The 12,834-nt window shown below is 41.0% G+C and overlaps 1 protein-coding gene across 4 annotated transcripts in view; it reads right to left on the bottom strand.

The window, feature by feature from the left end:
- Positions 1-12,834, bottom strand: part of Nol8 (nucleolar protein 8) — a 28,689-nt gene that overhangs the window by 6,637 nt on the left and 9,218 nt on the right. For 3 of the 4 annotated variants that reach the window (XM_045130042.1, XM_045130043.1, XM_045130044.1), the window contains exons 7-12: positions 10,175-11,977; positions 8,619-8,732; positions 6,970-7,095; positions 6,752-6,842; positions 4,400-4,538; positions 1,459-1,536 (exon numbers count right to left, since the gene is read on the bottom strand). In XM_045130042.1, the coding sequence (XP_044985977.1) occupies positions 1,459-1,536; positions 4,400-4,538; positions 6,752-6,842; positions 6,970-7,095; positions 8,619-8,732; positions 10,175-11,977 (2,351 nt within the window). The remainder of the gene's footprint in view (positions 1-1,458; positions 1,537-4,399; positions 4,539-6,751; positions 6,843-6,969; positions 7,096-8,618; positions 8,733-10,174; positions 11,978-12,834) is intronic. The other variant, XM_045130045.1, reaches the window with a different exon arrangement.

Here is a 12,834-nt window from a genome sequence, read left to right as displayed (position 1 = left end):
AATAGAACATATACCCCTAAACAGTGGGGGGATCTAACTAAAGAGATGCCAGGAAAAGCATTTTACAATAAATGCTAGAGGACACAGTAGAAGTAAAGAGGTGAATTTTCTTTTTAAAAGAACCAGGACCTCATGGGCTTGTAGATTTCTTTATTCTTTTCCTTTTTAAAAGAAAATTTTTTTTTTTTGCTTTTATTTATTTATTTGAGAGCAACAGACAGAGAGAGAAAGAGGCAGATAGAGAGAGAGAGAGGAAGAATGGGCATGCCAGGGCCTCCAGCCACTGCAAATGAACTCCAGACGCGTGTGTGCCCTTGTGCATCTGGCTAATGTGGGTCCTGGGGAATTGATCCTTGAACCGGGGTCCTTAGGCTTCACAGGCAAGTGCTTAACTGCTAAGCCATCTCTCCAGCCCCTGTTTTTTTTTTTTTTTTTTTTTTTTTGAGGTTGAGTCTTGCTCTAAGGCCAGGCTGAGCTGGAATTCACTATGCAGTCTCAGGGTAGCCTCAAACCCATGGGAATCCTCCTACCTCTGCCTCCCAAGTGCAAGGATTAAAGGCATGTGTCACTGCCCAGCTTGAAGATTCTTAATTTCCAGAAGAAAAATGACACTTAAGAAATGGTTTTTAAGCCAAGCATGGTGGCACATGCCTTTAATCCCAGCACTGGGGTGACAGAGATAGGAGGATCATTGTGAGTTCCATGCCACTGTAAGACTACATAGTGAATTCCAGGTTAGCCTGGGCTACAGCAAGACACTACCTTGAAAGATAAAAAATAAATAAATAAATAAATAAATAAAATAAATGTTTTTTAGTGCCAGGCACGGTGGCAAACACCTGCCCCCCACCCCCCGAAGTAGGGTCTCACTCTAGTTCTGGCTGACCTACAATTCACCATGTAGTATCAGGGTGGCCTAAACTCATAGCAATCCTCCTACCTCTGCCTCCAAAGCGCTGGGATTAAAGACGTGTGCCACCATGCCCAGCAACACATACCTTTAATTCTAACACTTGGGAGGCAGAGGTAGAAGGACAGCCATGAGTTCAAGGCCAGCCTGGGCTAGAGTGAGACTCTTACCTGGAAGAAAAAAAAAAAAGAGAGAGAGAGAGTGAGAGTGAGATGGTGTCTACAGCCAGGTATGGTGATGCATGCCTTTAATCTCAGCACTCAGAAGGCAGAGGTAGGAGGATTGCCATTGAGCTCCAGGCCAGGCTGGGATTACACAGCCTGATATAGAGGAAAACTCAATCTCGAAAAACAAACAAACAAACAAAAATAAATGGTTTTAACATCAAATCAGCAATACCGTCAGGAAAACATGACCTAGAAAAGGAACCTCTATCAAGCAGAAGCAAACTCCTACCAAATCTAAATAAAGTCCTTTGTTAAGACCCTTCAGATCTTGAAAGCATTGAATATTTTCAGAGGTTGAAGGTGAAATATAACACAATTTACCTTTCTTTTGGTTTATCATCCTTTCTTCTTTCGTAAGTGGCATGGTCCTGCCTTGTTGGGTCATAACGTATGACATCCCTGTGTAAAAGAATCGATTGGAGGAGATAAACCAAAGCATTAGTAACAAATTACAATTCAATACTAACATGAATCTAATTTGGGGGCAAAATAAAGCTAAACAATATAGATATATAATATATAGGATCATATAAATAACACTTTAAATAATTTATTTTTGAAGTTTCCTTGGATCCTTTTTCAACTTAAAAAAATTATTTTAAAGGGGGCTGGACAGATGGCTTAGCAGTTAAGGCACTTGCATACAAAGCCAAAGGACCTATGTTTGACTCCCCAGGACCCAAGTAAGCCAGATGCACAAGGGGGCACATACGTCTGGAGTTTGTTTGCAGTGGCTGGAGACCCTGGCATGCCCATTCTCTCTCTCTAACTTCCTATTTCTGTATTCTCTCCCTCACAAATAGATAAATAAATAAATTATATATATATATATATATATATATGTGTGTATATGTATATGTATATATAATGTTTTTGTTTTTCGAGGTAGGGTCTCACTCTAGCCCAAGCTGACCTGGAATTCACTATGTAGTCTCAGAGTGACCTCAAACTCATGGCGCTCCTACTATCTCTGCCTCCCAAGTGGTAGGATTAAAGGTGTGTGCCACCATGCCTGGCTAAAAATTAAATATTAAAAAAAATTATTTTAAAGGGGCTGAGGAGATGATTCATTGCTTGTTAAAGGCACTATCCTGAAAGGCCTACTGGCCAGAGTTCAACTTCCCATTAGCCATGTAAAGCCTGAAGCATAAAATGACATATATGTTCCGAGTTCATTTGCAGAAACAAGAGGCCCTAGTGTACCCATTCTCTCTTGTGTGCAAATAAATTAATCAAAATAATCTCAAAACATGATTTGGACTGGGTGTGGTGGTGCATACCTTTAATTCGAGCACTTGGGAGGCAGAGGTAGGTGGATAGCCCTGAGTTCTAGGCCACCCTGAGAATACATAGTGAATTCCAGGTAAGCTTGGGCTACAGCAAGACCCTACCTAAAAAAAAAAAAAAAAAAAAAAAAAAAAATTGGTGCTGAAGAGATGGATCAGTAGTTAAAGGCATCTGCTTAAAAAGCCTGATGGCCTAGGTTTGATTCCCCAGTATCCACATAATGCTAAATGTACAATGTGGTGCATACGTCTGGAGTCTGCAGAGGCAGGAGGCCCTAATGGGCCCATTTTCTTTCTCTCCCAAATCAATCAATCTTTTATTAAAAAGTATCTTAAAAATGTTTGCAGTGGGTGCATAGTTCAAATTCTAGCACTCATGAGATGAAGGCAAGAGGATTATATTGAGTTTCAAGCCAGCCAAGGTAACATAGTGAGATCCCATCTCAAATAAACAAAAAACAAACTGGGGGGAGGAGGGAGAAAAGAAAAATTTGGTCAGTAGTTAAAGGTGCTTGCTTGCAAAGCCCACTGGCCCAAGTTCAATTATGCAGCATGTACACAGTGCTGGATTCAAAGCGTTGCACGCATCTATGATTCAAGAGTAGGACAATGAGAGACAGAGCCAGGAGAATCTGAACCGTGCAGACCAGCTAGTGATATATTCATTTGCAGTGGCAACAGACCCTGTCACAAAGAAAGTGGCCCTCTGACTACTACACACATATTATAACACATGTGGCCACAACATACCCAAGTAAATAAATTAAAAATAAATAAATGAATAGTTTATGGGTTGAAGAGATGGCTTAGCAGTTAAGGTGGTTGCCCGCAAATCCTAAGGACCAATGTTTGACTCTCCAGATCCCACATAAGCCAGACACACAAGATGACACAAGCATAAGGTCGCACATGTGCACAAAGTGGCACATGTGTCTGGAGTTCAATTGCAGTGGCTAAATGTCCTGGTGTGCCAATTCTCTCTCTCTCTCTCTCCCATTAAAAAAAAATTTACAAAAAATAAATAGTTTAAACATATATAGGCAAATACAAATGACTTATTATCTGGAACAGACACTGCAGAAAATATTTCAATGAGGAAAATGGGTTGGATTGAGGTATAGAGAATTGGTCACATGTTGGTGGTTAGAAGCTGGATCCTGGTACACTCTAGCTTCTCTAAATACACATACTATGCTCACCAAGCTGCCCAGTAAATACACATTTGAAATTTTCCAAGAGCTGTATTTATAGTTAAATAGTTTTATAATTAATACTTAAACTTATTTCTAATTACTTAATACAAGCAATGCTGTTAGAATAGCTCTGTAAACACGGTACTTAAAATTAGTTTCTTAAAGTGAAGCACTTGATCAAAGGTAAGGATATTTTACAAAGTCTGATGCATGTTGACATCTGCTCATCCAGCTGGACTGGAGGTAGTCAGTGGTAGAGCAAGTGACTAACAAATGTAAGGCCCTGGGTTATATTGTTAGCACTGAAAAACAAAATGAAATAAAACAAAATCAAAAACTTTAAACTGAGCCAGGCGTGGTGGCGCATGCCTTTAATCCCGAGAGTGCGGGCCATCATGTCCAGCTTTGAGATAGATTGATTCATTTTTTGGTTTTCAAGGTAGGGTCTTGCTCTAGCTCAGGCAGTGGTCTCAAGCTGGCTTTGAATTATCTGTGCTTCCTGAGTGCTGGGATTAAAGGTATAAGCCACCTCACACAACAAATAATATATCTTTAAAATCTTTAATCGGGAGGCAGAGGTAGGAGGATCACCGTGAGTTCGAGGCCACCCTGAGACTCCATAGTGAATTCCAGGTCAGCCTGGGCTAGAGTGAGACCTTACCTCGAAAACCAAAAAAAAAAAAAAAAAACCAAAACAACAACAACAACAAAAACTTTAAACTGAATTCAAAAAGGCATCTACAACAAAGGAAAATACATTAGAGGACAGAACATAAAACATACTTAAATTTCTTAGCAGGTGCTGATCCTTTGCTTGTAGCATTGTTCAAGTTGATGTTCAAAACACTTTGTGCAACATTCAGGGTTTTCTTTCTTTCCGCAGCAAGCTCATCTTCCTCTGCATTTGTATCTTCATTTACCTCTTGAAGGACAAAGATAACTAGTAGTCTCTTGACAAACACAGCTTGAGAAATCTCAATTATCAAATACAATAAACACCTAACATGTTCAAAGTACATCAAATTAAAGGAAAACTTTGACCTCATTTTGCTAATTTCCCTATCTTCAAAACTTCATGCCAAGACAAACTTAGAATTAAGACACCCTACTTTTATCTGTCATTGTGAAAATGACATCTAGATTTAATGGCTTCAATGGCAAGTATAAAGTTTTTTAAGTAAAATTTGAAGAATAGAACATAGTAAGATACTAATTTAAAACTAAAGTGATTATAGACTCTGATATTTTTTGTTTTGTTTTGTTTTGAGGCAAGGTCTCAAAACCAAGTTAGAACTCATTCTCTTGCTAAGCTGGCCTTGAACTCACAGTGATCCTCCTACCTCAGCTTCCAGAGTACTGGGATTAAGAGTGCGGGCCATCATGTCCAGCTTTGAGATAGATTGATTCATTTTTTGGTTTTCAAGGTAGGGTCTTGCTCTAGCTCAGGCAGTGGTCTCAAGCTGGCTTTGAATTCTCTGTGCTTCCTGAGTGCCGGGATTAAAGGTATAAGCCACCTCACACAACAAATAATATGTACAATTTGAAATTTACTTATTTGCAAGTCCTGTGTATGGGTGTGCTAGTGCCTCTAGATATTGTTAAAAAAAAAAAAAAAAAGCTGGATGAATGTGCTACCTTTTGTGTCTGGCTTTACATGGGTACTAGGGGATCAAACCTTGCCCAATAAGCTTTATAAGCAATGCCTTTAACCACTGAGAAATCTTCCCAGCCCCTGATATTTATTTTTTTTTAAATTTAATTTTATTTATTTACTTATTTTGAAGGGGGGGCAGACAGAGAAAGAGAATGGGCATACCAGGGCCTCCACCCACTGCAAACGAACTCCAGACACATGCACTACTTTGTGCACCTGGCTTATGTGGGTCCTGGAGAATTGAACCTGGGTCCTTAGGCTTCACAGGCAAATGTCTTAACCATCTTAGCTATCTCTCCAGCCTCCCCTCCCCTCCCCTTGTATTTTTTTTTTTCCTTTTAAAAATATTTATTTTTTATGTATTTGAGAGATAGAGGTAGAAAGAGGGAAAGAGTGAGGAAATGGGTATGCAAGGGCCTCTAGCCACTGCAAATGAACTCCAGATACATGTGCCACCTTGTGCATCTGGCTTACATGGGTCCTGGGGAATTGAACCTAGGTCCTTTGGCTTTGCAGGCAAGCACCTTAATCACTAAGCCAACTCTCCAGCCACCCCTCTCCCTGATATTTCTTAAGATGACAAGCTTCAGTCTGTTCAGGTAGGAGCACTGCCTGGGACTATAGAGAATTCCAAGTCAGCCTGTGCTACTTAAAACACTACCTAGGGGGTGGGGAGAGAAGAGAGATTAGAAAGAAGGGTGGGTGTGGCGCTGCACACGTCTAATCCCAAGTCTTATAAAATGAAGGTAGAAAGACCAAAAGTTCAAAGTCATCCTAGGCCACATAGTGAGTTTGAGGCCAGACTGGACTACCTCAAACAAATGAATAAAACATGTTGGGGAGGAAATGAGTAAAACAGAGGTTCCATGTCTAATGGCCCAAAGGATAAAAGTACCATTAATCACTGGGAACGATACAGAGTTGCTTGCTGGTTAGAGAGAGGGGGGGGGGGAAATCAAGAGCTGAAGAGATGACTTAGCAGTTGAAGTACTTGCTTGTAAAGCCTAAGGACCCAGGGTCAATTCCCCAGTACCCATGTAAGCCAGATGCACAAAGTGGCACACGTGTCTGAAGTTTGTTTGCAGTGGCTAGAGGACCTGGAGTTCCCAATCTCTTTATATCTGCCTCTTTCTCTCTCTCTCAAATAAATAAGTAAACAAATAAAAAAAATTTTTTGAACCTATTTTAGCCAAGTGTGGTGGCACATGTCTTTAATCCCAGCACTCAGGAGGCACAGGAGGATCATCTGTGATTTTTAGACCACTCAGAGGCTACATCATGAATTCTAGCTTAGCCTCTGGACTAGAAGGAGACACTACCTCGAAAAACCAGAAAGTACGTACAAAGAAACTTAGGCACTATTAGCTAAACGATCACGACTTTAATTCAACATCTGGGGCTCAGTTTCCTTATGTGTCACATGAAGGAGGAACACTGAACGATTTCTCACATCAGAACTGTTAGGACAACAAAGCAATTACCTTCCTGCTCCTCTTCACTGTCACTCTCTAGAAATCGAGAGTCCATTCGGAATCTTTCATCACTTCCAAACTGCGACTGTAAATTCATGAGCTGCGTGACAAAGAGTGGACACAACTGATCATCACATTCCTCAGGAATTGTTTCTAAAGAGTCTTCAAGTCTCCCCGAAACCAGAAGTGAATGTTACTACCATTCTCTATTTTCAGTTTTCACTAACCTTCTGGCCAGCTCTGCCCTCAAACTGAGGTTTAATTTTGAACCTGTCATCATCATCCTCGGAACCAGATTCCTCATCCTCACTGCTGTCAAACAGCTTCCCAGATGTCTTTGCCATGGACTCCTGCTAACAGACAAAAACAAAATGGTTACAAATGCTGAGGCAATCAGCATCTCCTTCATACATAATCTTCTTTGTACATTTAAAAACCAACAACTTAGCCAGGCGTGGTGGTGCACACTTTTATTCCCAGCACCCAGGAAGCAGAAGCAGGAGGATGGCTGTGGTCAAGGCCACCCTTAGACTACAGAGTGAATTCTAGGCAGCCTGGGCAGGGTGAGACCCTACCTTTGAAAAAAACAAAACAAAACACAAATAAATAAATAAATAAAACCCAACAACTCAGATGTATCTATCAGGAACAAGTGACTGGTAGGTCAACAAGACTTCTGACTCGGAGATCTCCAAAGAGTCTCTTGGATCATTAAACCAGATGCTCCACAGTGCTATCTGGATTTGAGGAGCAATTATTACACATAAGAACATTCCCTGAAGTCTCTCATGAACACTGATGTGACTTTGCAGGTAATGTAGAAAACATGGGTTCATGTGGGAAAAAATCTCTAAGACCCTATCACCTTGGTGTGTGGTGTTTTGAGACAACCTTGGGTCTCTGTAGCTCTCAGGAGGAGTTCATGCAGAACTTGCAGTTGTGTGGAGTTCTTGTTATGCAATAGGCAGAAATGGACTTATATGCATCCATAACCCCACCCTGATGCACAAGAACTCAAAGTTCAAAGTCAGGTTGGGGAGATGGCTCAGCAGATAACAGCACTTACTGAACAATCAGTTTGGATTTCCAGAACCCTCATAAAAATATCCAGATTCTATAATATGAACATCTATTTTTTTTTTAATTCTTTATTTGAAAGCAGTGAGAGAGAGAGAATGGACATGCCAGGACCTCCAGCTGCTGAAATGAACACCAGATGCATGCGCCACCTTATGCATCTGAGTTTATGTGGGTACTGGGGAACTGAACCTGGGTCCTTAGGCTTTGCAGGTAAGTGCCTGAACTGCTGAGCCAACCTGAGTATGAACATCTTTTTTTTTTTTTTTTTAAAGTTTTTTTTTAAATTATTTATTTATTTATTTGAGAGCGACAGACACAGAGAGAAAGACAGATAGAGGGAGAGAGAGAGAGAATGGGCACGCCAGGGCTTCCAGCCTCTGCAAACGAACTCCAGACGCGTGTGCCCCCTTGTGCATCTGGCTAACATGGGACCTGGGGAACCGAGCCTCGAACCGGGGTCCTTAGGCTTCACAGGCAAGCGCTTAACCGCTAAGCCATCTCTCCAGCCCAGTATGAACATCTTTAATCCCAGTGTGTCTACAGTGAGAAGGGAAGCGGGACATAGAAGAGTGGCTCAGAAGTTCATGGGCCAGGTTGCTTGGCAAATACCACGGTGGACGAGAAATCTTGCCTCCAACTGAGAAGTGACCCTTGACATGGTCCTCAGAGCTCCACATGCACACCACGGCATGTGTGCTCACATTTAAACACATGACCACCTTCAAAGCCAAGTTGGTGACTTAGTGGCCCTCAGCAGAAGAGATCAGAGTTTACAGGGGTATCTGGAAGATCTTACTTTTACTAGCTCTTCTCCTGGACAGCTTTGCTCTTGAGTAGATGTGTCCTCTGAGTCACTCTCACCATCAGAAGCGAAGACAATGTGCGTTGGCTTGTCCTCTGGATGACCATCCTAGTGAGGCATCAAAAACATCATTTTATGACAACCCAATTTCACACCAAGCATGTCCACAACCATTCTCTTTCTCTTGCTGTATCTCCTTCTTGTCCTCTTCCTTATCCAGTGACTGCCAATATCATTTGCTATTTTTCCCAAACAGAAACTCAGGATTCCTTTTTTTGGAGGCAGTTTCACTCCAATTCAGGCTGGTCTCAAACTCATGGCAATCCTCCTACCTCAGTCTCCCAAGTGTTGGGTCCACAGATGTGAGCCACCAAGATTACTTTGTGTATCCAGTGACCACCAAACCCTATTAATTTCACCTTTTGGGTGTCATACAAACCATCATTGCCTTGGTTGTGGACCCCTGACATCCAAAAGGCTCTTCCTGGTTCCAGGTATGACCCATTAAATGTTTTCACCATGGTCTGAAGAATCTCTAAGAGAGGCTGACAAACTTTATCCATAATGGGCCACAGAACAAACACTTTAGACTGCCCGTTACATATTAAAAATTATTCCAGCTGGATGCCCTGTGTATTGTAATGTCAACTCCTGTTCCAAAATGTACAACTGATCTTCAATGCCTTGATTAAAAATTTTCAGCTTTTCACAGTTTAACAGGTGAAGTTGCACTTGTGCAGCCTGTGCATGACTCACCCCTTAGTATCACTGAAGACTGATTTGCCATACTACACTCTACAATATTGGTCTCACTGAAAACACATACTTTGAGGCAAGTGGCTCCCTTTTTCTAAGAACATCTTTCCTCATCCTTCCTGTTCTTTTACCTTTATGTAAGTCTAACTTATCCCTTCAAATTATTCAGCTCAGGCTAAAAATGCCAGATGGATTTGGTATTCCATGGGACTGAATTATGACTGCCTGCCTGCCACCTGTAAGCTAATAGCTGCATGGGAGTCAGAACCATCATTCTCATTCTGTGAATCTAGCATTTAAAGGTAGACTCAACTGATGGAGGAACAAAGTCACATTATAGTAAATGCCAGCAAGACATAAATTACATTGTCAGTTCTAGTTTCCTAATGAGGTGCTGAATAAAATTTTAGATAAATTTAAAATGCTTTCAGACAACATTAAAAGTTTAATTTCATTTCCTTTAGGACATACTAAATATTTGAGGTGAAAAAACTGTCCAACTTGGCTAGGTGTGATGACACACACGTTTAACCCCAGCACTTGGGAGGGAGAGGTAGGAGGATTGCTGTGAGTTTGGGGCTAGCCTGAGATTACATAGTGAATTCCAAGTCAGCCTGGGCTAAAGCAAGACCTTATCTTGAAAAAACAAAGTTTCTAACTTAAGAACACAAAACATAAAAGTGGCAAATGCTAAGAAGACGATGCGCTCCATGGGCATATACGTACCTTCATGAGAAATGAAAATTCAGACTCAGAGTAATTTTGATAAATCCATAGGATAGAAACACACTCACCAAATTTGCCAGTGCTTCATGTACCAGCTTCTTCCGCATTTCTCTGGCTTTCTGCCTCGCTTCCAAGGCTGCCAAACGCTTCTGATTGTCTTTAGCATGCTTATCTTTAGCATTCACATCTGACGCATTTCTAATAGAAGGTGAGAAATCATCTGTGCTTTTCTGAACGTCTTTCCTAGGACAGACCTTTGGTGGTATCTCAGCAGGTGTGGGGCTGCTGGAGTCAGTCTTCTCTTCCTCCGAAGTGTCTCTAATTGTAGTATCTTTGTCAAAGTCTATTCTGGGAGTCTCTGCACTAATACTTAGGGATTTTTTACTCTTTAATGGCAACAGACACAAAGCAGAATCTTTGCTTCCCTTTGCAGAGCAGCTAGAGGACTCTAACTTACAGTCCTGCTTTTTGTGCCGCTGAAGGTGGTCTGGGCTGTTCACCTTCTTTGCAGGTTGGCATGAAGTCAGTTTGCTTGAGCCATCAGCACATGGGGATCCATTTTCTACAGAAATGCTACTGGGCCTGGCATGTGTCAATGAACTCTGATGCCCATTAATATTATTAAAAGCAACTGTCTCTTTCAAAGGTTCTTCCACGGATTCCTTTCCATAGAGACAGCCTAGTCCCTTGAATGCCTGAAATTTTGGCTTTAAGTTGTTTTCCTTTGATTTTGAGTTCTCATAACCGTTCTCTTCCTCTAAAAGGGAAGCCACAATCTCCTCTGGACAAATGCACTTTCGGCCACGAGGTGTCTTGGGGGTTTTGGAGGTTCTGTCAAGCTCACAGGGCTCGGGGGTTTGCAGACCATCAATCTCAGTATCTTTTCCTGGCATCTCCTGGTCACTGCAGGCCAACTGTTCCAAGTCAGCTAGAGTAAGAGTGACCCGAGGACAGTTTTTCACCATGGCTTTGTACTCTTCATCTCCTTCCGACTCCTCACCGTCACTAGTGCTGGAGTCAGACGGAGACTGACGACTCGGAGATTTTACTCCACGACTGAGGACTGATTCTGTGTTGGTTTTTGTTTTTTGTACTTTGGCACAATTATTAGAAAGCTCTTTCTTTTTCAAAGAAGTTTTCTTGTTTATAGACTTTTCTGTTTGTGACAATTCTGCACAGTTCTTGACATTACCAAAGTGTTTTTTCATTGCAATAATTTCATCTGTATCGCCTGAGTCATACTCAGAGTCATTTCCTATATTGTTGCTAACATAAGAGGAGATATTACTGGTGCCTAATTGTGTTAAAGTATGATGTTTGTGAATATCTGATTTGAAATTATCCCTTACAACTTCAAAGGGGTCATTTTCAGATTCATTTACTGAGGAATGTCCAGTTCTCTGTAAGTTTTCCTCTTCTGAAATCATCATTCTTAATTCATCTTCAGAATCAAGGTCATCATCAGACATGCTATTTCTCTTCCACACAGATTCAAAGCCAGAAGTCTGGAAAAGTAGATTTTTCAGTTTCTGAGAAATGGAATGGGGTATGAGTGATTTAGGAGTAACGGAATCACATGCTGTTTTTTGTGCAGCCTGTTGCTGGGTCAATGTGTTATTCTTCATTACACTACTAGTCCTTGAATTTGGATTAGAACCCTTCGACTCAGCAGAATCTACGCCCTTTTGCACTTTTATGATCTTCTTGGGAGGGCCATGAAAGTCAGAGAACTCCCCTCGACGTTTCTTACTCATAGGATCATTGCCTCCTTCCAATTCCCAAGTGAGACTAGCTATGGGAACAGTATTTGGAAAATCCTCCCCTATCTCCTTTAGGTTGTGGCAGTATTTTGATGGATCATATTTCATAATGTTACTCAGAGTCAAGGAACAAAGTCAAAGCAAGAGGCATTAGGGAAACCCAACAATCTGATGAAACAAACAAAAAGAAAAAAATAAAATAAAACAAATAAACTGATTAATCTTGAGCAAGTTATTCAGTTCATCTTACTCTCATAATTTCCCATTGAACAAAATGAGTATTCTGCTTAGGAGCCATCCAGGGTCTATGAAACTGAAGTACCTTCACAATTAGTTGGCAGAAATTACTTGGATTAAATATAAAAATTACAGCCGGGAGTGGTGGTGCAAGCCTTTAATCCCAGCACTCGGGAAGTAGAGGTAGGAGGATAGTCGTGAGTTCGAGGCCAGCCTGAGACTACATAGTGAATTCCAGGTCAACCTGAGCTACAGCGAGACCCTACCTTGAAAAACAAACAAACAAACAAATTATACACACACACACACACACACACACACACACACACACAAATGTGTATTATATATATATTATAGCAAACCCACTATACTACATCTATACTTTTTCCATACAGAAGCCAGTGACATGAGCTTCTCAAGATTTCAGATACCCAACTTCATGAAACAGGCATCAGAATTTGCTTATTTTGGGCTCCATTCTCCTCTACTCACTATTCTCTTACTTTCTTTTTAGGACCACTTTACCCTATCACTTTCCTATCAATTCAAAAAACTCATCATTCACTTTACTTAATTGTGCAAAATCTTATGACATTCTCTTATTCTTTTCTTTCTTTTTTGTTTTTTTTAAGGTAGGGTCTCACTTTAGCCCAGGCTGACCTGGAATTCACTATGTAGTCTCAGGCTCTTATTCTTTGATTGCTTTACATACATAGGTAAGTAGATCTTAC

This window comes from Jaculus jaculus, chromosome 11 (genome assembly GCF_020740685.1).
Source record: "Jaculus jaculus isolate mJacJac1 chromosome 11, mJacJac1.mat.Y.cur, whole genome shotgun sequence".
NCBI classification, from domain to species: domain Eukaryota; kingdom Metazoa; phylum Chordata; class Mammalia; order Rodentia; family Dipodidae; genus Jaculus; species Jaculus jaculus.
Note: the sequence above shows the minus strand (reverse complement) of the source record. Positions and strands in the feature narration are given on the sequence as shown.